The sequence below is a fragment of the Castor canadensis genome, chromosome 16 (assembly GCF_047511655.1).
Source record: "Castor canadensis chromosome 16, mCasCan1.hap1v2, whole genome shotgun sequence".
In the NCBI taxonomy this organism is placed as follows: Eukaryota; Metazoa; Chordata; class Mammalia; order Rodentia; family Castoridae; genus Castor; species Castor canadensis.
The window spans coordinates 85,577,512-85,603,856 of NC_133401.1; the positions used below are offsets into that span (position 1 = coordinate 85,577,512).

The following is a 26,345-nucleotide window of genomic DNA, read 5'->3' on the forward strand; positions in this document are numbered from 1 at the left end:
TCCATTGTGTCAGGATGGACACAGTGCCCTCCAAAAGCACGACCCGGCATGGGGTGGGGGGTCACCCACGTTACATGACCCTCAGGACTCTTTCCTGGCTGGGGTCTGAAGGCATGGCTGAGTCATGAAGTCAGAAGGGAACTTCGGCAGCCCCAAGCCACAGCAGGAGATGGACGGTTCCTGCAGACACCCAGGACCAGTCAGGAGCAGTCAGCGCTCCAGGGAGGGAGGAGCTGCAGGAGGCTCTGCCCACCTGCGTGCCTGCCCGGTTGGGGGTTGGGTCAGCAGCCCTGCCTTCCCCAGAGACAGAGCCACTCGGTCAGAGTGGCTGTGTGCACATATCCAAGAGGTCACATAGCCAAGAGGTCGGGGCTGAGATCCAGGCAATCCTGGGAACCCAGAAGAGCATGGTCTCCCTGAGAGTCCTGCCTGCAATCCCCAACTGCTGCATGGTAAGAGCCCCGCCAGCCTCTCCTGTGCTCGCAGAGATGGGAGGAAGGAGAGCCAGGTACAAACAAGCCCTACCCAGATGGCGGGGAGGACAGGGAACCAGGCCTGGAATCTGCTGGGCCTTTACACTGCCTCCTTTTAAGGGGAGAAGAGTAAACCTAGGGGAGAACGGTTGACAGAGCCAGACCTTGGCACCAGCATGGAAGCTGTCTGCCCCTGTGCTGCCAGCCAGCCAGGACCTGCAGACTCAACCCGTGCCTGGCACCACCTTCCCTTCTGTGATGTTCTTGGAGGAGGCTCTTGGCACTGCTGCCTTTCCTCTCAGCAAATGCTTCTGTCTACCATGAAGGAACAGGGACAAGGAAATAGTGCCTTCGTCAGAAGCCCAGGGTGTGACAGGCGTGGGCATCACAATGCGTGTGGTGGTGACTCTGGAGTGGGAGGCCAAGCCCACACCTACTGGAATTATCTCTGCTTCTCAGAGCCAGAGAAATGTGCCATCAGCCACCCAGGGGATCCTAATGTCCTGGGTCTGGTCCTGTCCTTCCTGAGGTGTGCCAGGCTGGGTGTATCAGAAAGAACTTGAGCTTGGAGTCCTCTTAGCTATGGTGGGATTACTGAATTCCTCATTGAAGGGGGTGGGGGGAAAATAAAAATTAATATTTTTGGAGTGGTTGTATTCCCATCTGTCAGATGGGAAAACTGAGGTCCTGCCAGGCTAAATAAGACTCAAGTGTGTAAATCCAAAGCTCTAACTCCCCCCTTTAAGTGGAGATGAGATTTTAGCCAGAGAGCCCATAGGATGGAGTACATAAACTGGAAACCCTCTGGAGCCTGCTACGACTTCTTGTGCCCAGCAGAGGCAGAGGCTAGGTGGTTCCAGCCAGAATCCCCTTTGGGACACTGCTCCCTGGTGGTCAGGGGACCTCTATCATTTCTAATGTCCCCATCAACCCCAGTGGCCCGAGCCTCTGCTCAGGCTGGGAGATACAAAACTAGACAGTTGCTTGGTTTCTTGGCCCCTTACAACGTGCAGTGGGTAGCGCTCTCGTCCCAGGTGGGGATTTGGCACAAGGAGCAGAGTTAGTTTGGGGAGTAGAGGGCCCTCCTCCTAGAGGCAGTGCACAGCCTGGGGACTTGGGAGACAGATTCGAACCAGGCCACTTAACTTCACCAAATCCCTGCATGAACCTGAGGTTCCCCTGGACCAGATGAGACTAGAGTAAGAGCCAGACAGGGCACCTAGCCCCTGGCAGGCGTCTAGGAAGCTCCCCTCCTGCGCTTTCTTTTCTTCCATTGTGAAGTGAGCCGGGCCGGCCCCACCAGAGCAAGTGGAAGCGGAGGCTGGGTTGCGTTTCTCCTCCCAGCCCAGCTTGGGGGAGATCGGAGGCCCAAGCACTGCCTCGCTGGCCTCGGGCGGGCCACCGGGAAAGCCTTCGTCCACAGGACACTTGGCGCTGAGACCAGATGGTTCCCTAACTTACCAGACCAAGAGAAGTTTCCTAGAGGAGGTGGGAAATTGAGGAATGTCCCTAGATAGAACTGAGCCATTCAGGCCTGAGCGGGAAGAAGTCACAAACACCCAGGGCTGGGGAAGAGGCTGAGCGAGCCTCCAGTTCTTTGTCCAGCCTCTAGAGGGCCCCAGCCTCCTTTGTCCAGCATCTCTGTGACTTCCATCCTGGCGGGTCCCAGCCTCCCCCAGAGAAGTTCCTGTCCGCTTTCTCCACATATGAAGCATCCTCTGACCTGGTGCCTGGGTAGGATGGTCACGGGGCACGTGAGTCACAGCTGACCGCTGTCCCCACCAGGCGGGGACCTCAGGTGCTGCCTCAGATCAGGTTCTTAGGAGGACCTTGTTCAGACTTTGCAACATCGAATGAAAGGGTAGGGGTGTGGGAGCCTCTTAAACTTGATGCTGGGGAAAGGGAGAAGGACGGGGATTGGGTGGAAGGACTGAAAGAAGAAAGTGTGAAAAAGCTCACTGGTGGATTAATAATGTTGAATTTTTTTTTTGGTGGCACTGAGGTTCGAACTCCAGACTTCATGCTTGTTAGGCACTCGACCACTGGAGCCACTCCACCAGCCCTCTTTTTTTTGTGATGGTTTTTTTTTTTAGATAGGGTCTGGCGAACTACTTGCCTGAAGCTGGCTTCCAGTCGTCATCCTCCTGGTCTCTGTCTCCCAGTAGCTGGGATTACAGACGTGAGCACCAGTGCCCGGCTTTAAAGTTAATTTTTATAACTGGTATTTTTAATGACTGAGAAGGAAAGGCTGGAGGTACAAAAACACAACAGACTGTAGAATTGTAAGAGCTGACTTCCGCGCAAAGCTGTTCGTTACTATTTTGTCACAGTTTAATCTTTGGAAATAACATCATGTCCACAAATAGGATGTGTGCTCTGCAAACATTGAACATCTGTGGAAGGAGCTAGCTGGCAGCCTCAGAGAGAGGGAGGCTGTCTGCTGCATGGTGTCCCCAATGTCGAGATGATGTCGCGGTGCTGAGATTCAGAGGACTTGCCAGCGTCCTCTGACGCTGAAAAGCTTGGCTTTCAGCTGCCCTCGCTTGCTGTGTAGCCGTGGGAACACTTCCTAGGCTCCAGAGCTCACTTTTAGCCTTTGTGGAACGGGGGTGGCAGTAACCACGTAAAGAAGTGTGAGGGTGCAGACATGCCCGGAGTGGTGCGCAAATGTTGCTACTCCAATTAAGTAGGAGAAAGTAAATGACAAAAAAACACACGCTGTCACCCCAATTTTTCTTTTTGATATTTTTTCTTTATGCGGAAACATGTATGCAAATACACGTGTATGTGTGCAGAAAAACAATAGCTAACAGTGAAAATCCCCAAGGTCTGGGACCAGAGAAGAAATGAGGGAGGGACTTACACTGGTTTGTTTTGGTCTTTTTAAGGTCTTTTTAAATTGACTTCATTTTTTTAGAGCAGTTTCAGGTTTACAATAAAATTGAGCCCCCCCTCCCCGCCCCCCACATGCACACATCTGCCCCAACTACCAACATCCCACACTGGAGGTACAAGGTTTCCAATCGGGACCCCACACTGACTTACGGTTGGGAATTTTTACACTTCTAAATTCATACACTTCCGCCTTGTTCTCGTTGCCATGACGATCTGCAGGCACCGGTTTGTAGGTAGCACGACATGGTTGAGGGGATGGCTGATTCTAGAGGTTGCTGTGGGGACGGGATGGTCCGACCATGGCTGCCTGGCAAGGGTCACCAGCCATGGGCTGGTCTGCTGGTTGCTCCTGCTCTCTGACAGCAGCTCCCAGATCCGAGGCGGCCAGGCCCTGGGCCATGCCCGCCAGTCCTCAGGCACGCTGCAGCCATGGTTTCAGAGCTCCAGGGATCAGGCCTGGAGGGTTCCGACAACAGCAAGTGGCCTCAGGCCAAGGAAGGCACCAGCCATGGCTGGTCCTGAAGGAAGAGGGTGAGGGTCAGGTGCCCAACCCCACGTCTGAAGCCGCCTGTGCCATTCACGGTACGGGGTCCTTGCCTCTGAGTCCTTATGGCAGGACAGGGCCTAGCCTGTCCAGCACACGAGGCCATGGTGAGGACCGAGCAACAACAAAACCTCACAGGCCGAGGCCTGGGATAAATAGAAGAATGTCCGGCCGCTCAGGGCAGGTGTAGACTTGGAGGTGTCAGGGCAAGGTCAGCGTAAGGACAGTCTAGGGCTCTCCGGATATTCAGCCCGGGGTACACTGAGTACACTTCGTGGTTCTGGTGAACCGTTGTCTAAGCAAAGTGGATTTAAAATAAAACCCTGCAAACTGACAGTGACACGCAGGCAGCAGATGTGCCGGGAGGCCCCTCCCCAGCACGCTGGGCAAGCGCTGTGCCTGGCCACCCACAGAGAACACCCGGGCTGGGCTGGGCTGGGCTGGGGAGCCTGGCATGGTCTCCCTCACCTCGCCTCCCCCACCCCCAGGTCGTCCTCCAGCCCCTCGCTGTGTGAACAGCTCAACATGAGCCCCAGTCTCCACCTGGCCTTGGTGTGTCTGAGTCTCTTCACTCAAAGGTGAGCTTTGCTCTGAATTCTCCGTGTTTGGCCACAGGCTGAAAGGGAGGTTGTCTTCCACACCGTGAGGCAGACCCTCGTCCCTTTACTTCCCCGAACACCGGGGACGATAAAACTTCTGCCCCTTCCTCTACTGAGAGAACGAAAGTTTCCCAAGCGGCCATAGACGGCGAGCCCCTGGAGGTTTCCCAAATGGTGGTGACCTGGTCACATAGAGCAAATGGGTACAAAATATGGAGATGCAAACTCGCCAGCTGAAATGAAGATGCTTCCCCTTAGGAAAGTCACTGCGGGTACATGGATGCAACACACACACACACACCACACACGCGTGTGAACACAAGTTCAAGGTCCTGTCCTGTCTGTGCGTGTGTACTCACATAGAACTGCAAATGCAACGAACCCTGTTCTCTTCCAGGACGTGCGTCCAGGGGAATCAGTTTAACATGGAGGTCAGCAGAAGTGAAAAGCTGTCCCTTCCTGGCTTTGAGAACCTCACAGCAGGCTATAACAAATTCCTCAGGCCCAATTTTGGCGGTAGGTTATCCTTTGTGACCAGGACATCAATTCCAAAGGACAGGAGCCTCAGGGGTTTTCAGGGGGCTGGCTGTTTTGTGGATGGGTGATGAGTGAGTTTCCGAGTTACCTGAGGAAAGCATTTCTCCCCTGCAGGACAAAGATGTCCTCTCCCCCCACTGCCCTCCCTCCACCCCACTCCCCGGCCATTATTCAATGAACTCAGTGTGCCTCCAGCACTGCCCCCTGGTCTTCCTCCCTCCAGCCTGCTCCCCACCACCTCCTGTGTCCCCTCACTGCCACCTCCTGGGTCACTTGCCTACCTAAAGCCCAGGCATGCCAGGCTGCTCCCAGCCCCACTTCTGTCTGCCGTTCTCACCCTCCCTAACGTTTTCCCCTGTACCCCCCACACCACGCTCCACAGTGTGCCATGTTTCCCAGCATACTTACCCTGGCCTCTATGCCTTTGCACGCTTATCTGCCTCAAATTGCTCTTCCAACGTGACTTCCTGGAAAAGGCCCATTCCCATCAGATGACAGAGCAAAGGCTACCTCCTCTGAGAAGCCCTCCGGGATTCCTGCAGAGTCCATCCCCTTTCTTCACATCTTATTTTGATCCAAAGCATTACAGCAGCCATTACTGTACTTGGGTTTACATCTTTCTCAGCTCTCAGCTGAGGCCCTTGGAGGAGTCTTGCTTCTTTTAATACTCACTCACCCCAGCAGAAGCTCAATGCTTGACAGATAGCAACTTTTCAAGTGATATCTATGGAATGTAAGGAAAAGAAGGGGGACGAACCAAACTCCATACCTCTTCAAAACAGACAGCAGTAGAAAGAGCCTGCGTTTGGCCCCTAGCTCTACTGCTTAGCAAGTACCTTAGATGTCTGAGCCTCAGTCTCCCTTTCTGTAAAATGGACACTTCCCATCTCCCTCACCGGAAGGACTGGGTGGAGAGTGTGAACCTGTAGACATGTCTGCCTCCCTCTGACGCCAGGCTCCTCTTCACACCGTGCTTTGCTGCTCGGAGGCGCAGGAAGCCACTTGGCACCATGTTCTTCCCACACCTTCCAGGTCTACCCCCACCGAAGTCCCTCCTCCCCACCCACTGTTAATATTCCGTCCTCCCGGTGCACTGGCTCTAAACTCCGTCTCCCAAGTCTATGGTTTCCCTCCATCAATCGTTGAGCTCCTTTCTCTGCTTCCAGCTGATCAGAAGTTGTCAAGCTTCTTCCGAATTCCGCCCTCCGCTTCCTGGTATCGCAGGGCCTCGGTCCCCTGGGGCAGTCTCAGTCATTTACGGCTACTGCCTCTGTAATCCAGGGGCAAAGTTGTCCCTTCCCCAGCCTTAGCTAGGATTATGGCCAGATGGGGAAATGTCTCTCCTCGGGCCCCTGTGGCAACATGACGGGTATGGAGCTGGAAGCTGGGCACAGGTAACAGGCCTGAGCTCCTCCTGGGAGGCATAGGCAGAGCTGTCGCGCACATTCTCTCCTTCTGCCTCTCTGCGAGAGGCACATTCTCTCTTCTGCCTCTAATGTCATTTAGCCCTCTCTGCCACCCTATTCACTCCAGCAGGTGAGCACCCGGCAGCTCTAGATCATTGGGTGACTTGTCCCAGATCACAGGGCCGTGGGGGAGCAGCTGAGACCTAATTCACACGGTCCACATCCAGGGCTCTCCTCCCACGTCTCCAATCCGGAGAGGAGTGAAGGGGCCTTGGCTTCTGAGGAGGACGGCTCTGACCTTTCTGTCTCTAGAGCGAGGATCGGCTCTGCAGACTCCAGGATTGAGGCAGAGACTGTGGCCAGGACCGAGTGCAGAAGGCTCTGGAATTGTACATAGTTAAGGTTCCTGGAGAGTAGGGGAAGAGGAGGAAGGTGTCAGGTCAGCGTGAGCCGTGCCCGGTGCTCTCTGGAGGTAAACTTACTTAGTGCTGGGGTGGGGAGAAGCCATGGTCTCAGAATCAGATTTCCAAATCCATGTCACTTTCTACATGGTGACCCTCTTGCAAGAAACACAGGAAAAGTCATCCACATAAGGGGGAACAAGAACTTTCACTGTAAGCTTTAAAACGTGCTCACAGCGACATGGTCTCTTGTGTATTAAGATAAGTATATTCGTGCATATTTTTCGTACAAAAGGGAGGTGCACTAGAGGTTGCTCCGAGACGAGGAAGGTAGAAATGAGCTTTTTCCATTTCACAGCTGTAGATGGTTTAAATTTTTTGAATAAGGGAGAATTACTCTCGTCACTTTTAACAGTTTTGTTTTGCCAATTCACTCATGCTTGTGGCGGGTGTAGAGTCCAAAGGGGGAGCAGGGGAGGGAAGTGAGGCTGGAGAAGGAAGGCCTGTGCTTGTGTTTCTGTGCAAGTCTCTCTGGTTTCTCCTTCATTCCCAGGAGACCCCGTTCAGATAGCACTGACTCTGGACGTAGCGAGCATCTCCAGCATCTCAGAGAGCAACATGGTGAGTGGGGTCCCTGGGATTGCACCTAGGGCACCTGTCTCCTTCTGCTTAATGGGGATATACTTCCGACTTGCTCAAAAACAGAAAAGAGAGACTTGCGGACCTCAGTGGAATAACACACGGGGAGGGAGAGATGTTCCCAAGCTCACTCGAGACCATGGAAGTCTTTTAGAATAGGCTTTTCTGAGCATCAGGAAGTGAAAGGATTCAAAGCAGGGAGGAAGAAACACCAGGAAGTGAAATGTGTGCACTTAGCAAAGGAAAACAATGGTGGGGGGCAGAAGGAAGTGTCGTGGGGGCGCCTGGCTATCAAGGCGCCCCCCCAGGGAGGGGAGGCACACAATGGCAACTGTCTCTGACGACAGCATTTAGAGGGCACAGGAAACACAAGGCCCCACTGCAGGCAGTTTGCCAAAGGACCGCTGTGCATGCTGAGTACGCCTGGACAACTCAAGCACTTCGCTCACCAAACCCTCAGCAACTTGCTGGGGTCTCTGTGGTCTCGGCACCACGGGCCTTTACGCCAAGTAGGTGAAGGCCTTGAACATGGGGCTGCTTTTTTTTCTTGGCAGCGGGAGTTATTTCTAGAACAAATAAGGCAGTTTGTTCTCTTGCTGCTGCAGAAGAGAGGGTCACCTGTGTCCGTGCACTCTTGAGCTAGGTAGGGCAGGGAGGGGAGCAAACGAGGCCCTTCTGTCTTTTAGCGCTCCGTTTCCCACCGTCTCCATCCCCTGCCTTCCCCTCAGGACTTCACAGCCACCATTTACCTCCGACAGCGCTGGACTGACCAGCGGCTGGTGTTCGAAGGCAACAAGAGCTTCACGCTGGATGCCCGCCTCGTGGAGTTCCTCTGGGTGCCGGACACCTACATCGTGGAGTCCAAGAAGTCCTTCCTCCATGAAGTCACAGTGAGAAACAGGCTCATTCGCCTCTTCTCCAATGGCACCGTCCTCTATGCTCTCAGGTGAGTGTACCTGAGACTTCAGGGTTGGAGGGGCTCATCAGGAAAGAAAGGCACCATCCCATCTTGGGGGTTCCAACCAGCACCAAAGTGGCCACTCTGTGCTCCCGCCCTTGTCATGCCCTGCCCTCTTTAAAGCAGGGGGCCTCTCTGGTCCATCTGGCTCTACGAGCATCTAGGGAGCACCTGTGTGCCAGGCCCTGTGCTGGACACTGAGAACCAGAGCCAAATAAGACCCGTCCTTCTCCAAGGACACAGACATGTGAGCAAAGAGAGCCCTGGATGCCGGGTCAAGTTGAGGAGTGGGTTGTTGGTTTTGGAGTGGTAGTTACAGAAGTCTGAACTCAGTATTGAAGGGTAAGCGAAGTTAGCAAGAGAAGGAAGCAGTGACAAGAGCAGACAGGGTGTACAAGGAGCCTTCCTTTCCTGGCGCTCAGTGGACGCATGAGCTCCAGACCCAGATTGACTCATCTGAGTCATGTTCGTACAGAGAAGCAAGGTGCAGTCTCCAAAGCCTCAGTCACCCCAGACATGGGCTCCACATGCCCTCCCCCCAATTCACTAGGGCCTAACATTCCTTCCACCCAACTGTTCGTGGAGCCTCTGCTTGGCTGGGCAGGGAAGGGGCTCCCGCCATGTGCAGTCATGACAGAGGACTCACCCTCTGCAGGGCATGCAAAAACTGTGCCCACTCCCCTCCAGAGGCCTTGGGAGGAGGCCAAGAACCAACATGAATGGCATAAACCTCGAACCTGAGTAAGAGTGAGGTTAGAAGGCAAGAACCAAGCTGACCAGTAAGTGGACTTTCCCGACAGGCCTCAGCAGCACTGACTTCTGCAGACCGCCCAGAGTCAACTCCTCTTCTAAGAAACCTAACAAGACCTCTCCTTTGACCCCAGCTCCAGTCGGCATGAGTGTCACCCTTCCCCATGTTTCCCCAGCACATATGTGCACATGTGTGCGTGCATCTTGTATGCATGTCTTGTATGCGTGTGTGCACACGTGTGTAACTGTGTCACAGCAAATAGCTCAGTCAGTCTTGTGTAAGGATTATTCATGATGCAGAATGGTCAACAGCCTGACTCTAGAGCCAGACCAACTCAGGTACAAGTCCTTGCTCTGTCCTTAGCAGCTCTGTGACCCTAGGCAAGTGACTTCACCCTCTTAAATCTCAGTTTCCTCAGCAGCAAAATGAAAACAATATTTCTACCTGGGAGCTGTTAATGCGCGTGAAGCCCTCGGCCAGAAACTGCCTCTCAGGAAGCACTCGGGAGACAGTAGTACCTGTTCTGTCTCCACAGGGAGTTTGGGCTTCCTCGAGGGGGGTGCTGTGACCTTGGTCATCGCTAGAGCACCCAAGATGGTGGGCCTGACCACTGTGTGACTCTGAAAACAGAAGGAAGCCAAAGTCCCAAAGATTGGACTCTCCACTTGAGCATCTTTGGGTGTTGGACCCTATGCCCTCCATGTCCTCTGCCTCCTGGTCCCACCAAGGAGCCAAGAGACAGGGGCTCCAATCCCAGGCCTGCTGCTCAGAGCTATGTGAGCCTAAACAAGTCCAGTGATCACCGTTCTGGCCCCACACCGTTTGTCACAAAGCTTACATTGACAAATTAAGTGCAAGAGCACTTCAAAGCAGTCAGCGAGTGAGTCTGCTGTGCAGCATTGCTGGGTATTTACCTCTGAGTTGCCAGTGTTCCTACGTCTTCCACCCTGGATCAACTTTAACCGAGTCTCATGAGCGTTGTTAAACATAGGAACCCCCAAAAAATCCTGTGGGTGTGGACTCCAAGCCATACATCCATGTCAGAGTCCAAGTTAAAGTCCCCTTGGAGGCAGGTGGTACATGTCTGTAATCCCCAGATACTTGGGAAGTGGAGACAGGAGGATTGACAGTTCAAGGCTCACCTGGGCAAAGTTAGCCTGAGACCCTATCCCAGCAAATAAGTAGAGCTGAGGGAGTGACTCAAGTGGCACAGCACCTGCCTTGTAAGTGTGAGGTCCTGAGTTCAAGCCCCAGTACTGCCAAAAAACCCCCACAAAACACAAAAAATAAGCTGAGCATAGTGCTTCATGCCTATAATCCCAGCTACCCAGGAGGCAGCGGTAGGAGGACCCCAGTTCAAGCCTGGCCCAAGCAAAAGCATGATACCTTACCTAGGGAAAAAAACAAAAAAGGATTGAAGATGTGGCTCAAGTGGCAGAGTGCTTTCAAGGCCCTGAGTTCCATCCCCAGCACCACAAGAAAAAGAAAGACCTCTTCTAGTGGCCTTGGACGGTGTGTCTACTTTCTATGGCTTCCTCATAACCATCTTTCTGAACCTGGCGCTTCCTTTTCTAGAATCACAACGACTGTGACGTGTAACATGGATTTGTCTAAGTACCCCATGGACACACAGACGTGCAAGTTGCAGCTGGAGAGCTGTGAGTATGGCCCCGCAGCCCGAGGTGACTTCCTGGTGACATGGATGGGTATATTCGCAGACCGGTCGGAACCTACTCCCTTCTTTCCTTCTGGCTGATTCATGCTGGATTCATTGGACCACACTTCCAGACAGACTCAGCTTCCTCCCCATGAAAACCCTAACGCTGCATCTCTGGGGAGGCCCGGGTGCATTAGTACCTAAAATCTCTTCCAGCAAGGAGACAAGTGGTCCAAAGGAAATGCTTTGATGTGGTCACTGGTCTGGCCAAGGGGTCAGCACGTCACACCCATGCATCCACTCAGCCCGTCATCTGTGGCGTAAGCTAGGTCTCTTGGAGCACAGCCTCTGTGACTCACTCACAGTCTGTGGTGGCTTTGCACTGTAACAGCAGAGGCGATTTCGTGAGAGGCAGTGCGGACGTTAGCATTCTTCTTGTTACAGAGCTTTTCTGAGCCTCTGATAAGGTAAGTCACGTGCAATCCCAAGAAGTGGTAGCACGCCCCAGATTTATGTAACCATGGGATCTTGTTTCGTGAGTATTTCTGTTTTATAGAAAACAGCTTGATGATAACAGATCTCACTGGCACCTGCTATTTAAGCTTGTAAGGTTTTATTCATACCATCTGACCGGCTACCATCCTCAAAGGGTCTATGAGTCCAGCTGAGTGCTTTATGAGTCACTCCATGGCCAGTCTTCACCCCTGCACCTACTACTCTGGCTGTACCCACACCAAACCAGCCAGGGCTGCCGTTTGACTTCCAGAAAGCCTCCAAAGCTCTCTTTTTCCTTTTCCTTTCTCTTCTTTTCCTTATGCAAAAGCATAGTGATTGCTTAAAAAAAAAAAAAAAAAAAAAGCCTCACCATGCATTGCTGAGGAAGCAGAGAGGCTAAAGCGCAAAGACCTGTAGTCAGAAGGATGGAAGTACAGAGCTGTTATGACCTCAGTTTGCCATTGCCCAGCCTCCTTGGCCAAATGACTTTCTCATTAACATCGTTTAATAATAATAATGGCTCTTTTCCTGGTGAATACTAGTGCACGCTTGTGCCAGGCGCTCTGTTAGAGACCTTCCAAACAGTGCTGTTGTTCCAGCTCAGTGTTGTTTCACCTCCCAGTCATAGAAGCTGAGGCACTTCCTGTGTCCTCAAAGGGACACGGGAGACTGATCCTAAGATCGAAGCCCGTCATTGTGTACTTTGTGTTTTCTCAAAAGGTCATGGTAAAGTAATCCAAAGTCCAAAGGCCCCTTACTCAGACAGCCCCTCCCCTAGCCCAAGTCTCATGGGACTTTTGGTCCCAGTGACTCATTTGTGATCTGAGCTATCTATTTTTCCTGAGTATACCATACAGTGACTTTAAACAGTAATGCAGGGATAATGAGAAGCTTTTACTGACTTCTTTCCAGGTTCTCTAACACCCATTTATTATCATCCTTTTCCCCAAATTGTGTAAGCACAGATGCCTGTTTTGGCCTCCCCAAGTCCCGCTGATGTCACACTGAACTGTAATGACTTCACACAGTGAGCCAAACATTTCTGAGCCAATTCCTTTTCTGTTACTTAGGACCAAGGCCAGTGTTTTTCCTTTCCTCTGTGTCCTAAGAAAAATATTTTGACACATTCTAATACTTCAATTCTACATTATTTTGCCACTAAACTCTCCAGCAGTCTGAAGGCTGCTGAGTTCCATCTGTCTGCCCTCATTAAAATGCACTCAGTTCATCCAGGCAGCAATGGACTGTTCTGTGCTAGACACCGTGGTGATGTCGCAATACAGAGATGAAAACAATGTAGCAGACTTAAGAAGTCTACCAAGTAGCACAGGGTAGGGGCTTAACTTCGTTAGGGAAGAAGGAAAGGTTCAACACAAAGTAAGAACCCTGCAGGAGCCTGGGGTGAACTCACAGGAGAGAGCAGTTGCAGCTGCAGGAAGGGTGGGGAGTGGACACAGACTCGACTGAGGCACAGGAGACTAGAAAGGGTAAAATGGCAGAGGTCAGAAAAGCTACACAGAAGCTCAGGTGTAGCTTAGTGGTAGAGCTCACACCTCCCTGAACAGGCCTGGGTTCCATCCCCAGCACCACACACAAAAAAAAGAAAAAAAGAAAGGCAAACATGCAATCATTGACTTTTATCACACACCTGCTTCTGACTTTTAAATTACTGATACTTATAAAGTTTAAGACAGCAATGGCAGCAAACAGGTATCTAAATTGTTGTCTGGGAATTTGCTAAAGACAGGAGGTTGGATTCACTCTGTTTGCATGTGTTGAATGAATACTCTGGCACTGTTCGATAATGTCCACTGTGGTGTGGTAAGCCACTCTGGAATGCCCACCAAACCCAGGCACCCGTGATAGGAAAGTAAGATATGATTTATTAAGACCCCAAAATGTGGCTATGTAGGAAAAAGAAAAACTATAGTCATACTGTGGGAACTGATTGTGCCCTGTACCTGTCCATATGACACAAGGGGACAATGTCAGGAAAGCACAACCAGGAGGCAGCAGCCATTTTTCAGAAGTAGACATTTAATTAAAGGCTCAGACAGATTAATTATCTCGCAGATTAAACATGGGTGAAACTTCCTGAAGCAATGCAGCCGTTTGATGGCAGAACACAACTTGAGGTTATCAAACAGAGAACTCATTTGAAGTAATTGTGTCCTCCATGTGCCATGGCTGAACTCATCCCACAGCCCTCCGCTCACACAAATACCACCCCAGTAAGCAGAGGAAGCCCTCCTGAGTTTATTAGCAGTTATCTGGGCATAGAAACGTCACTAAGGGTTTTCATCCCTAAAAGAGACAATTTTTACCCGAAAATCCTCCGCACTCATTAACCAGACATTGGCTACCATAGGCTTTTAAAATTTTTATTTTTGAATTACCGTACATTAATAATACAAGGGGAATTCATTGTAATAATTCCATAAGTGTACCTTGAACAGGTTCCCCTCCTCCATCCTATTCCAGTCCCCCCTTTTATGTTTGGTGGGCTTCATTATACCCCTTCACACGCACAGATGTACCTGATCTCCATCCTCTTCACCTCCCCAGTAGCCTATCCTTCCCGTAAGCCTATACTTAACAAAATGCGAGTCCCAACCCTGGCATCCCACTTCCCAAGCAGCCTTTGGAGATGGAGGCGACAGGTGTTTGTGTTTACAAGCACAGGTGCTTAGGTAACCTCCCTGGACTCAGTTTCCTTCCCAGCAAAGTGGAAAAGCAGTAGTGTCTGCTCAGAGTTGTTTTCAACAGGTTTATTGGGGTTTAACTCACACACCATAAAATGCAAGGATTTTTAGTTAACCTCTCAAGTTGCAGAACCATTGCCACAGGCATTGTCGGAACGTCCCCACCACTCAAGAGATCCCAGGCACCTTCCCTCCACTGGTTCCCAGACACCCCTAAGCTACTCTCTGCTGGCATGGATTTGTCCTTCCTGAATATGTGAGCTCTTGCATGTGACTTTTCCACTTCACAAAATGCTTTTGAGAGGCTCATCCATGTTGGAGCATGTCCTCAGAGTTCCACTCCTTTCTGTTGCTGAGCAGTTTGCCTTTTATGGCTATAGACAGATAGATGATAGATGATAAACAGATAGATAGATAGACAGATACAGGGATGTCTGTGTGTGTGTATGTGTGTGTGTATGTGTGTGTGTGTGTATGTGTGTATGTGTGTGTATGTGTGTGTACGTGTGAATACGTGTGTATATGTGTGTGTGTGTGTATGTGTGTGTGTTTATGTGTGTGTGTATGTGTGTATGTGTGTGTACGTGTGAATATGTGTGTATATGTGTGTGTATTCATATCGTGTTTATTTGTTCATCGGTTCATGAACATTTGGTTTGTCAATACCTCCTGGTCATTATGGATAATGACACCGTGAACATTTGTGTACAAGTCTTCATGTGAGTAGGATTGCATTGCTCTTGGGCAGGTACCTAGGAGTGGAATTCTGGGTCAATTTGTGTAAACGTATCTGTTTTTAGGACTCTTTTCTAGAGTGGTCGTACCACTTTGCATTCCCACAGTGAAGTTGCAGCTTCTCTGCACCTGCACCATTTGTTACTGTCTCTTTTTCACTTTAGCTACTCTAATGAGTGTGAAACGGTATCTTATTGCCGTGGCAGCATCTGTGCTCACCAGCATGTCCTCAATAAGAGCCATTTAGATAAGAAGGAGGCCATGCCTAAGGAGTGTCACCCACCAGGCTTGGGCAGTGCTCGGCACGGGGCCAGTTCTCAGCTGGTGGCTCCCAGCAGGTGGCATTCTGAGTGGACCTGAGGCATCTTGCCAAGGGCCTCTGCCGTCCGTATGGCAGCCTCCTCCAACCCTTCCGATCTGCAGCATCCCTGTTGGTTTGTTTGCCAGGGGGGTATGACGGAAACGACGTGGAGTTCACCTGGCTGAGAGGCAACGACTCGGTGCGTGGGCTGGAGAACCTGCGGCTGGCTCAGTACACCATCCAACAGTACTTCACCTGGGTCACCACATCACAGCAGGAGACAGGTAACTCAGGCTACACACAAAACAAAACGACAGAACTGAGGCACAGAGATGCACTCCAAGTCAGAAACGCCATCTCTTCTCTACTCCGCCCTTTTGGGGTCCAGGCACCCCTCAGTGGAGATGGTGAGGGAAGTAGGGTCTATACTTCTATCTGCTCCACTGGGGAGCAGACCCTGGGCATGGCTGCTCAAATCCTGCACACACACACACCCCACGCCATGCACAAAACCCCCTGGTTTCTAACTAGACACGAGCTCCCTGCACTGAGGAGTAAGAGTAAGACCAGAGCTCACGGGGAGGCAGGAGCAGTGACAAACGGAACAGTGACAAACGGAGCACGCGTTACTGCAGGCTGAGCAGGGAGGATGACTGTTCACATCCTCCACCAGCCTTGGTGCTCTTGGTCTTTGGCGGTTTTGTAGGGATGTTTTCTAAAAGGCATGACTGCAGCTTAGCAGTCAGCATTTTCTCCTCACTTCCCTGTGGAAGTCACAATGGCAGCTCAAAATTGGGCATATCTTGCTGAATAGTAGAAGACTTAGTATGAGAGGAACCGGGCTAAACATCCCACAAAGAGACCACGCAACTGTGTGGACAGACCTGACTCCATCTGTCTGTCTTGTGTCCCCATCAGGAAACTATACCCGGCTGGTCTTGCAGTTTGAGCTCCGCAGGAATGTCCTGTATTTCATTCTGGAAACCTATGTTCCTTCCACGTTCCTCGTGGTCTTGTCCTGGGTTTCATTTTGGATCTCCCTTGAGTCCGTTCCTGCAAGAACCTGCATTGGTAAGCAACGCCAACCGGCAATTGTTGTTTTTGGACTTTTTTGTTCGAATTCAGAGCCTTGTGTTTGCTTGCTGGGCAGGCATGCTACCATTTGAGCCATGCCTCCAGTCCTCCAACAGGCAATTTCTTAGAACTGGTTTCATCAGGAACTTCCTTTCCTTCTACCATCCTTTCATTAGTACTCACAGTGCAGTTACAAAAGTTGGTTTCTTGAGAGATTCTTTTACAGGGAGAGAGAGAAAGGGAGACAGCAGAGATGTCGCTTTAGGAGCAGTGCATCTTTAAATTTGGTCTGCAGTGACAGATAAGACAGAAATGTGATTAGAGTCCACTGTCAATTACTTTGTGCATTGACCGCCCCTCTAAGAAGACAGAAAACCTGTCGATTCTTAGAGAATTGCCCTTATCTATACCAAATGGACAAATCAACCCCGCTCCAGAAGGTAGCAGAGTTTTCAAAATGAGATAAGTTCCATCTCTGATAATGTCCACCTGTCCTCACCTGCCAACTCCTGAGCAGAGACACTCTGCAGGTGGCAAGAGGGCTAACTGGCAGCCAGCATGGGTCACTTCCTGCCTGTTTTCCCAGGAGTGACCACCGTGTTATCAATGACCACGCTGACGATTGGGTCCCGCACATCTCTACCCAACACCAACTGCTTCATAAAGGCTATCGACGTGTACCTGGGGATCTGCTTCAGCTTCGTGTTTGGGGCCTTGCTGGAATATGCAGTGGTTCATTACAGTTCCTTACAGCAGATGGCAGCCGAAGACAGGGTAAGAATCCTGAGGACCCTGCACTCCATAACCTGTGCCAAATGCTGGTCCACAGAGAGGGGCTGGGCTGGTCCCTCTTCCCCTGTGATCCACTCTGTTCCCAGTGAGACTCATCCTTGTGCAGGTGTGCATATCTGGAAGTCACAGGGTCCCTTTAAAATGCCATTCTTTCCCCCATACTCAATGAGGTATCAATACATTTAATTCTTTAGCAGAAAATAACTGTTTTCCATATGCAACATAAAATTACAATCACAAGAACAAGCATCAAGGAGAAAGCCAGTATTGAGCCAAACGTGATCCCTGTTTACAAGTTCCAGACTAACGTAGTTACTATTTAATCTTTTGATGCATCCTTGTATTCTTAAATTACCCAGGCAGTAGTTTACCAAGCACTGTGTGGAAGAAATTAAATTGTGACAAATTTCTTGATTAGCACATTTTTTAGCTAACTGAAAAAGACAGTTATTCATTTAGCCACGGGACGCCATGGTCCAGCTCTCTGAATTACAATAAGCTATTGCTCAGCTATTGCTCATTGAGCGTTTGCGTGTAGCAGACACGGGAAGAAGCCTTTTGCAAGTAGTACAACATTCCAAGTGCTGTAGCGAGCCGATGAGAGCATAGCTCCACTCTTACAGTTGTGGACCCTGAAGAACAGGGAGGTAGGTGACTTATCCCAGAGACACAGATAGTCAGAGGAAGAGCTGGGATTCCAGGAGCAGCTCCAGAGCCTGACATTGATCCGTCTCTCCCTCTCGACATGAGCCGTGCTGTTAATTTTCACTCGTTACAACTCCACGAACCCTGGGGTTATTTGGAAGCTAAATTTGGTAGATACTATGTATTAAAGCTTGTGCTCACAAGCAGGAATGATGGGGATCCAATTTGGAAAAGGGCCCACCTTTGACAGTGTGCCAGGAGCTCGTGGGTCCAGTATGGGAGTGAGAGTTACAACAGCCCAAAGAGCCGGTTGCTTCAGCTCTTGGGTTTGGCTGTGGTGAGCAATGCCTCAAATACTCATGTTATGCAAGCACTACAAAGACGACCATGGATTTCATTTATTTTATTCCCTGTAGGCTTCCTTAAAAGAAAGGAAGGAAGTTTAATTACTCACCTCCAATCTAGATTTGCTGGCTTGGCAAAGAGGGCGTGTGGAGATTTCCTGAGAGCCCCACTGAAGATGCCAGAATGCCCTGCCTTTGCTGTGCATGCAATAACAGAAGCACCGTGGAGCACTTGCTGTGTCCGAAACATCTACATATTTTAGTCTACCCAACAACCCAATGAAATGGGTACCATTATTCCCCTTACTTTTCTATTAAGAAATCTGTTGCTCAGAGAATAAGATGACTCACCTAAGATGTACCCCTGAGCAGTAAGCAGTCTTTCTGATTTCATTCCACTCCTCACATTTGGTGTCTCGGACACCATGTTGGAGAACAGCAACTCCCGGGAACTGCAGGGAGCATCACAATTTGTACTTGCATGGCTAAGACCTCAAAACACCACCATGTCCTTGTATCCACTTTATCCTCTCCCACAGTCAGTTGTTCCCTCGGGACAGAATAGAACTTCACCAAATACCTGCTAGGTCCTTTACACAATTATACCACTTCCTGTTCCCATCAGCCTCCGTCTTGTAGTCAAGGAAAGCAAGTCTTCTGGGGTTAAGGTGGCTATACTTTGACATATTGGAACCCAGGTCTGCTACCTACACAGCCTGGGCACTTAGCACTCAGCACTCTATTCTGGTATCTAGGGTGGCCATTGGTTATTCTTTCTGCCATACATGCTGTGACTTAGAGCTGGGTGCCTACAAACAAAGTAACCGACTCCAGCCAACCGCTGAGATGCTCGGTGCCACTCTCTATTAAACCCGATTGCTCAGTGCTTAGACCTCTAACTTGCCATTAGCTCCTTGTGCTCTTATTTATTTCGCCATGTCACGTCTTCCAAGCTAACTGCACTCTCTATGAACCAGGGGACGGCGAAGGAGGTGGACGAAGTCAATATCACCAACATCATCAACAGTTCCATCTCCAGCTTTAAACGGAAGATCAGCTTTGCCAATGTTGAAATTTGTGGTGATCACGTGGACTACAGTGACTTGACAATGAAAGCCAGTGACAAGGTCAAGTGCGTCTTCCGAGAAAAGATCCAGAGGATTGTTGACTGTTTCACAATTCAAAACCCCAGCAATGTCGATCGCTACTCTAAACTGCTTTTTCCTCTGGTTTTCATGCTCACCAATGTGTTTTACTGGGCTTACTACATGTACTTTTGACGTAACCAACTGCCCTCTTCGCCCAACGGTGCTGCAAATGGCTAAAATAACTTCGCCATTTCTCCTCAAAGCATGAAGTGTGAACCGGTATTTTAAGTTGTGTACAAGTCCTGGCGTTACAGTGGCTAGTGATAGAAACACCAGCCCACTCTTTGTTCATCTTTATGAAGGACATCCCACGGAGGTCAAGATTCCAAATCTACTTAGGGCTGTGTGCTCAGTGGCCCCTGGCCTGTGCTCACCTCACAGGAAGAGGACTATTACATGGTAACCCTCAGGTGGCAGGGTTGCTTCTAAATTAATCACCCTTGCACTGCTCGTGAAATGCATTGCTGCCTGTTTAGGAAGGAACATTTTCTAGTATTTGTTTTGGATTAAAATGAAATGTAGCTCACTGTGCTAATGCAATACCAACGTGAGTCTTTAATAATGACTATTTTTAATGCCAGAGCAGAATTGCCTCTAAATTCCAGTAAGTCCTGTCACTGGAAAGTCAAACATAGTGAATAAAGGTTAGTGATCAATGACCTAAAACATAAGCCCTTGTTTCCTAAGACAGAATGGATTTCCCAGATGGAAGGACCTGGGCTTCAGCCATTCATGGGGCATGAACAGGTCATCTTATTAGAATTGTATATTGGCCCTAAACAATTCAAAAGCCCTTTTCTTTTATCAGGGATGGAAATGGAAGATTGTTTTGTATTTGTTCTTGGAGTCTTAAGGTGGACTCTTGCCACGAAGACTCACAGAATCAAGACCATTTCCTGAGCTACCTTTACTCATGGGGTTCGGAAAGTTATGGTGGACACGGTCAGAGAGGATCCTCTGTCAATCTGTCCTTCTGTTGCTCTAACACTGAGCAACAGTTTACTGGTGGCAGATCCTCTGCACCCTCCCAAGGGGAGCTCATCTTTAAGGCCAGGCAGCAGCCATGCTGATTAGATAACAAGCTGCCACACCCAGGTACAAGTGGCTTAGCTCAGGTACACTTGGATGTGCTCAGATTCCCGATCCTTCCAGCTGGAATACTTCGAGTGGCTTTCCTGCACAGTGCTGGTCACAACATGACCGGTTACAGAGCAAGATTCAGCTTCGAGGTGAGCTGTCTTCTCCATATCTGCCCAGGTCACCCTGGGCACCCACAGGAGCACAGGTGTGCCTCTCCCTCTGCCTCTTGCCCAGGCTCAACCAACAGCACCAAAGTGACTTGCTGGTGTGTAGGACAAAGCTTCCAGCCCAGCCATGATCATTTTAAAGGATCTCACCATCTTCAATTCTTTAGGTCCTTTCTAATAAGGCATAGTTTCCCTTCCTTCCTGAAATAAACCATGGCTTAGGGTTCATTTCTCTTCTCTCACTTCCCATGTCTGTGGGCTCTTTCTTCTTGCTCCTATATTCCTCACAAGTCCTTTCTGTGAATTGGATCACCTGACGTGTACCAACACGTTTCTGATGGGAACGGGTAGATTTAAAGGAGGAAATGTTGGATGGCTCAATCATATTTGTGACTCTTTTAAGAAAAAGGTTTAAAACTATATCTGCCCTGAAGCCTCTCTTAAGCTAGTGTATAAGGACAACTGTAAATACGTGAGAATTTGAAATAAACACACCATGCTGGCTACCCACCAAACCAAGTCTGTAGAATGTGTGTATAAGGTCCCCTTGGGAAAGGCGTGATTCTACTGCAAACGCTGCTGACATGGCCATGGTTTCTCTTTGACATTGCTGCCCCTCAACACTTGCAGCTGCACAATGGAGCCTGGAGTTGCTCAGCCAACTCCCAAAGAACGCCACAGGACCCATCTCAGCCTCTTCGCTATCCAATTCTCTTTTATTTGTATTGAAATAGCACTTTATAGTTCCAGGATATACTTTGGGGGAAAACAATTCCAGCATCTTTGTATCTCTCTACACTTTATGTAGACATTAGAGTTCCCAGGAAAAACCCTAATATTCCTCGTCTGTCCCTCACCTCCTACCTGCCCAGAGCAGCCCCAGAGCTCACTGCACTCAAATATTCATTTCTTGGGTGGCATTTCTTGGGTGGCTTATTTCCCAAGGGCATGAAACCAGGTGTGGAATATTCTACGTTTGGAAATATTAATTTTAGTTGCCTTGATATCGAACAGCAAATGTCTCAATGTAGGGGTTACATAAATATGGGAAGGCACTTGGTAACAAGTAAATGATGGGGTCGATCTCAAATGAAAGAGACAGAGAAGTGGAGGAGTGAGCCCAGAGGAATGCAGCTTGAGATTCCAGTGATCACAAGTTGAACACGAGTCACACCGCAGTATAGTGACCTGCAGTTAGGCGTGTGACACCCAGATCGGGACATGGCCGGCTTTGATGTTCTGTGCTCCCCTTATACACGCAGAGCTGTTCTTCTCAGCAGCTGGCCCATGGTAAATTTTTATCCACTCATGATACATCTACTGCCCAAGGTCCTCGCTTCCTAAAACATAATTTAAAAAACTGATTCTTAACATACAGAGAATTACATTCCAATGCATGGTCAATGCAATTTACGGAGCATACAAATGTCTTCAAAAGAAAAAAAAAAGGGCACTCGTGGGAGGGAGGGTAAACGAAGAAAGTAAAGAAGGTGAATTTGGTTGATGGACTTTCTATAAGGTGAGAATATGGAGCAGTGAAACCTGTTGATGTCACCTTAAGAAGGGGAAAAAGGTAGACAGGAGAATGGTGGAGGGGATGAAACCGTTTGGGGCATAATACATGCACACATGAAAATGTCACAACAGACCCCCCTGTGTAACTATCATAAACTAACAAAAATGTCTTTTTTAAAAAATGAGGGACAAGAAGGTAAATCTGGTCCTGTCCTGGGATGGGTACTAGCCGGAGGAGGGAGGACATAAGGAAACGGTGAAGGAGGGTGAGTATGGTGGAATATTTTGTATTCGTGTATGAAAATGGAATGCGTTAAAATTGTCCTAAGAAGGGAGGAAACAGGAGAAAGATAAGGGGGGGGGTGAAGCTAATTAGGACGTATTGTAAGCACTTATGTAAATGTCACAATGTACAACTACAGTATGCTAAAGTAAAAAATACAAAATTAAAAGTGAGGTAGGAAAAATTTTTAAAAAATGAATGCATGATTCATCTGTCTTTTCATTATATTAAATTACACATAATTTTCAACAGCTTTGTCAAGAATTCAGGTAGATATCAGACTATCGTGTGTTTGGGTTGAAAAACACTCGTTTGATATTGGCCTACACTTTTAAGAAGGATGGACACACATGGAGAAGAGAGAGAAATGACAGCAATGATTAAACTCATGGGACACTGCCCTGTACAAAGGAACTTTCACACCTTGGGAAGCAAGGGTGTGACAACGACCGCCATTATTAGGGTCCATGAAGGATTTTCTGTGCCACTACTCACCGGAACGGGTGAGCTGAACACGAGTGAACTCGAGGCAAAGTCGATGTTTAGAAGGAAGAAAGTGGGCACACTCGGGTCTCCCTCTGGGAATTTCCTGTGGGATGAACGCTCATCTCTTCTTTCCATTTTGCCAATCACAGGCCTAAAAGCAGGTGGCTCTACCCTACCAGGTAACCCCAGGAGGCTGTGGGCGCAGGGAGACGCCTGTGGCTGAAGAAAATTCAAGTGTCACACGGAGCACTGCTGCCATGAACCCGAGTGCTGACAAAGGTTCCCCATGGCCCGTGAGGCTGAGCTTCAAAATTCTGACTTCTTTTTGGGGAACTTGGAGTGGAGTCATGTGACCCACGTCATTCAATGTCTTGGTGCTACAGCCTTGAGCACCCAAGGTCAAGGCTTACTTATCGTCCTGCCTTCCCAGAAATTAGGAAAAGCCATTCCACTTGGGAAACTGCAAAAAGGGAACTGAGCACACAAAGGAAGTGAGTAGCTTCATGTTTGACAAGGTCTCTATGAGCTTGAGGACATATGGATTGTAAGCAAACTACCCGTCTCGGCTACACCGCCCTAAGGTCCAGTTGGGCCAAATTCGTGGTTTTCCTACTCTAGAGAGGGGAGGTGAGTTTTGTCATTAAGATCCGCAGCAGAGCCTGTGCAGTGACTCACACCTGTCACTCCAGCAATGTGGCTGGCAGAGGTAGGAGGATTGTGGTTTGAGGCCAGCTTGAGTAAAAAAGCACAAGACTATCTGAAAATAACTCAAGCAAAAAGGACTGGAGGAGTGGCACAGGTGGCAGAGCATCTGCCTAACAAGTGTAAGCCCCTGAGTTCAATCCCCAGTACCACTGAAAAAAAAAAGTCACCTGAATCTCCATTTTCATCCAGAAGTTTCTGTTGTTGTTATTACTATTATTATTATTATTATTACTATTATTATTATTGCAGTATGGAGTTTTGATCTCAGCCTCATACTTGCTAGGCAGGCACTGTACCAGTTAAGCAACTTCGCCAGACATTTTGTGTGATGGGGTTTTTGAGACAGGGTCTTGGGAACTATTTCTCCAGGCTGCCTTCAAACCGTGATCCTCCTGATCTCTGCATCCCGAGTAGCTAGGGTTACAGGCGTTTCCAGTTCAGAAGTTTCCTTCCTAGCCTGTAGAGAAGCTTGGTGAACTTATTTTGAACCCAAAAAAGCTTACCTTTGCCTCTTTTCTGTACAACTGCACAGAAAAGAAAAGGTAAAACAACAGGTCCAAAACTGCTGTCCTTAGAAAGCCAGGCTAGCCCCTGGCTGGCATCTGGGACTTTGGATTGGGGAGGTTCCCAGCATGCCCTAACTGATAAGAGTGGCTTCGTGAGCTAAGCAGTTTGTATAAGCAAGGTGGCTTGGTGGGATTCATGATTCCCTCCTTCGGGTCTGGGGCCGTGCGTGGTAGGCACAGGGTGCTGTGTGACCCCCACTGAAAGTCTGCTGAGCTTCCCAGCAGACAGTGTCCCATACACAACTCAGTGGAAGAGTTGAGCAATTCTGCATGACTCCACAGGAGAGGACTCCTGCAAGCTCAGACCCGGTTTCCTCTGAACCTTGCCCTCAATCCTGTTCCCACAGCTGGTTTTGCTGGGCTCCTTTAGCCATAGTAAATCATAGCCACGTGGGGATATGCTGAGTCCTCCTGTTGGGGACACACACACACACGGTCCCCAAGACTGACTGACCATAATTCTCACTGGTGCAGCTTTGCAGGCAATGGAGCCCAAAGTCTTATTTAGCCTACACCTCTGGACTCAAGACTTGTATTTTCTTGTGGGGAGAAGGGGTTCTGGGGTTGAACTCAGGGCCTTGCAATTGCTAGGCAGGAGCTCTACCACTTGAGCCACACCCTATCTCTTTTTTCTCAAGTTATTTTTCAGATAAGGTCTCACTTTTTCCCAGGGCCAGCCTGGACTGCAATCCTCCTATTTATGCCTCCCAAGTAGCTGGGATGACGGGCGTGTGCCACCACGCCCAGCTATTGGTTCAGATGGGGTCATGCTAACTTGTTGCCCAGGCTGGTCCAAATCATGACCATCCCGGTCTCCACCTCCCAGGTAGCTGGCATTACAGGTATGAACCACAACACCTGGCCTAAGACCTGTATCGTTTAGCCACACCTGAGGGTGCACATCTGTAATCCCACTACTCGGGAGGCTGAAGCAGGAGGATTGTGAGCTACACAGTAAGTTTCAGGCCAGTCTACATAGGAGACCTTGACTCAAAAACAACAAAAAAAACTTGTATTTTTCAGAGCTCTCCAGATATTTTTGGTGGGAAACCAGAAGGAAGCCACACACCAAATGCCTTGGCAGAAAAGAAGACAGCTGTGTGAGAACTACCTTGTCAGAGGCAGAAGATCACACAGCATGCCTGCCATGTGGAGGAAGAACGCGAATGACTGTAAGCAGATGGAAAGTGACCTCCTTCCTCCGTCTCACTGAATCTTCTGTGTTAGCACCAAGAAGGAGCAGGCAATGTCTGTTTCTGGTACGGCTACAACATGACAAAAGGTACCCGGTGACAAGTGTGAGGCTGAAGATGGAGGGGTGGAGCAGTGCTTTATCTCAGTCCCCAACAAACTTCATGTCACGCAAATGAATGAAAAACCTCCCCAGGAAGGAAAGAGTTAGACTCCATGCAAGCAGAGTTTGGCTTCTGCCTTGGGTTTGAGCGGCAGATGGCTTAGATGGTGCTTCATAGACAGCTCTGCAGGAGGTCAAGTGTGTGACTGCAAAGTCTCACTAAGAGCCTTCAGAGTGACAAAGGGAGGGGCGGTGACAAGTGAGAGCTTCAGAGCTGTGACCTGAGGAGCTGGCATCCTTTCTCATCTCTTCGGCACCTTTGGGCTCATCCACCACATTAGCAGGTGTCTGCACAAAAGGTCTCCAAACCTGGATGGTATTGTGCATTTTGTCTTGTGGATTGTGACTCGGTTTAATCCCCAAGTGTTAGAAGAAATCTTCAAGCTGGTTCTTTAGGGCAAACGCTTTTATGAACATATTTAACAAGCAAAACATGAGAGCGCATCCTCACAGATCTCAAAAAGATGGCTGGACTGATGAATTACGCAGCCGGTTCCATGAGCGATTTATTTTTAGAGGAAGCAGGCAAATACATCCCCGATGGATTTTGTTTTTCAATAACAAGTTATTGAACCAATTCACCAAAATATATCTGGAAGAATCAAAAAGCCCTCATTCATTAATCAAATCGTATCTATGGAACAAAACAAAGGAAGAGGGGATGACAGTGGAAAGTGACAGCCACAAATATCACCAATAAAACGTAAACTCGGATGTTGTGGCATTTAGAATCACAAACCTTAGAATGCGATAATAAAGCGAATTTTCAGAATGTAAAGAAGTCCCGGGAGAAATTATGCACTTAAAAGAACATGAGCTGTACCTGGCTGACTTGTGTAGTGCTTACGCAACGCTCTAATCCATTTCACGGTGGGACTCAAAGGCAAATTCTCAACAGGGAATAAACTTTGTTTTGTATTTCTCCTGTCGTAATTTAATATAATTTAGCAAGTTATTTTTTTTCCACCAAGAATCCAAGTGCGTCCCCTTTCACACTCATCCCCAAAGACTAATCCTGTTTAATTTAGTGGAGGAGCCAGGAATGAGACTCCAGAGATGTGTGCTCTGCCGTTAACTTTGTCTATTTGCCTGA

The 26,345-nt window shown here is 49.1% G+C and overlaps 1 protein-coding gene across 2 annotated transcripts; it reads left to right on the forward strand.

The window, feature by feature from the left end:
• The first annotated feature begins 202 nt into the window (after positions 1-202).
• Gabrp (gamma-aminobutyric acid type A receptor subunit pi) lies at positions 203-20,874 on the forward strand. 2 transcript variants are annotated; one of them, XM_020164383.2, is made up of 10 exons: positions 205-452; positions 4,401-4,490; positions 4,909-5,027; positions 7,409-7,476; positions 8,223-8,440; positions 10,779-10,861; positions 15,240-15,377; positions 16,012-16,164; positions 16,754-16,941; positions 18,926-20,874. In XM_020164383.2, exons 2-10 carry the CDS (start codon positions 4,438-4,440, stop codon positions 19,226-19,228), a joined length of 1,323 nt encoding a protein of 440 aa, XP_020019972.1. In that variant the 5' UTR covers positions 205-452; positions 4,401-4,437; the 3' UTR covers positions 19,229-20,874. The 2 variants fall into 2 exon arrangements, with proteins under 2 accessions (XP_073913869.1, XP_020019972.1); XM_074057768.1 differs by lacking the exon at positions 4,401-4,490 and having other exon boundaries at positions 203-452.
• The last annotated feature ends 5,471 nt before the right edge of the window (positions 20,875-26,345 follow it).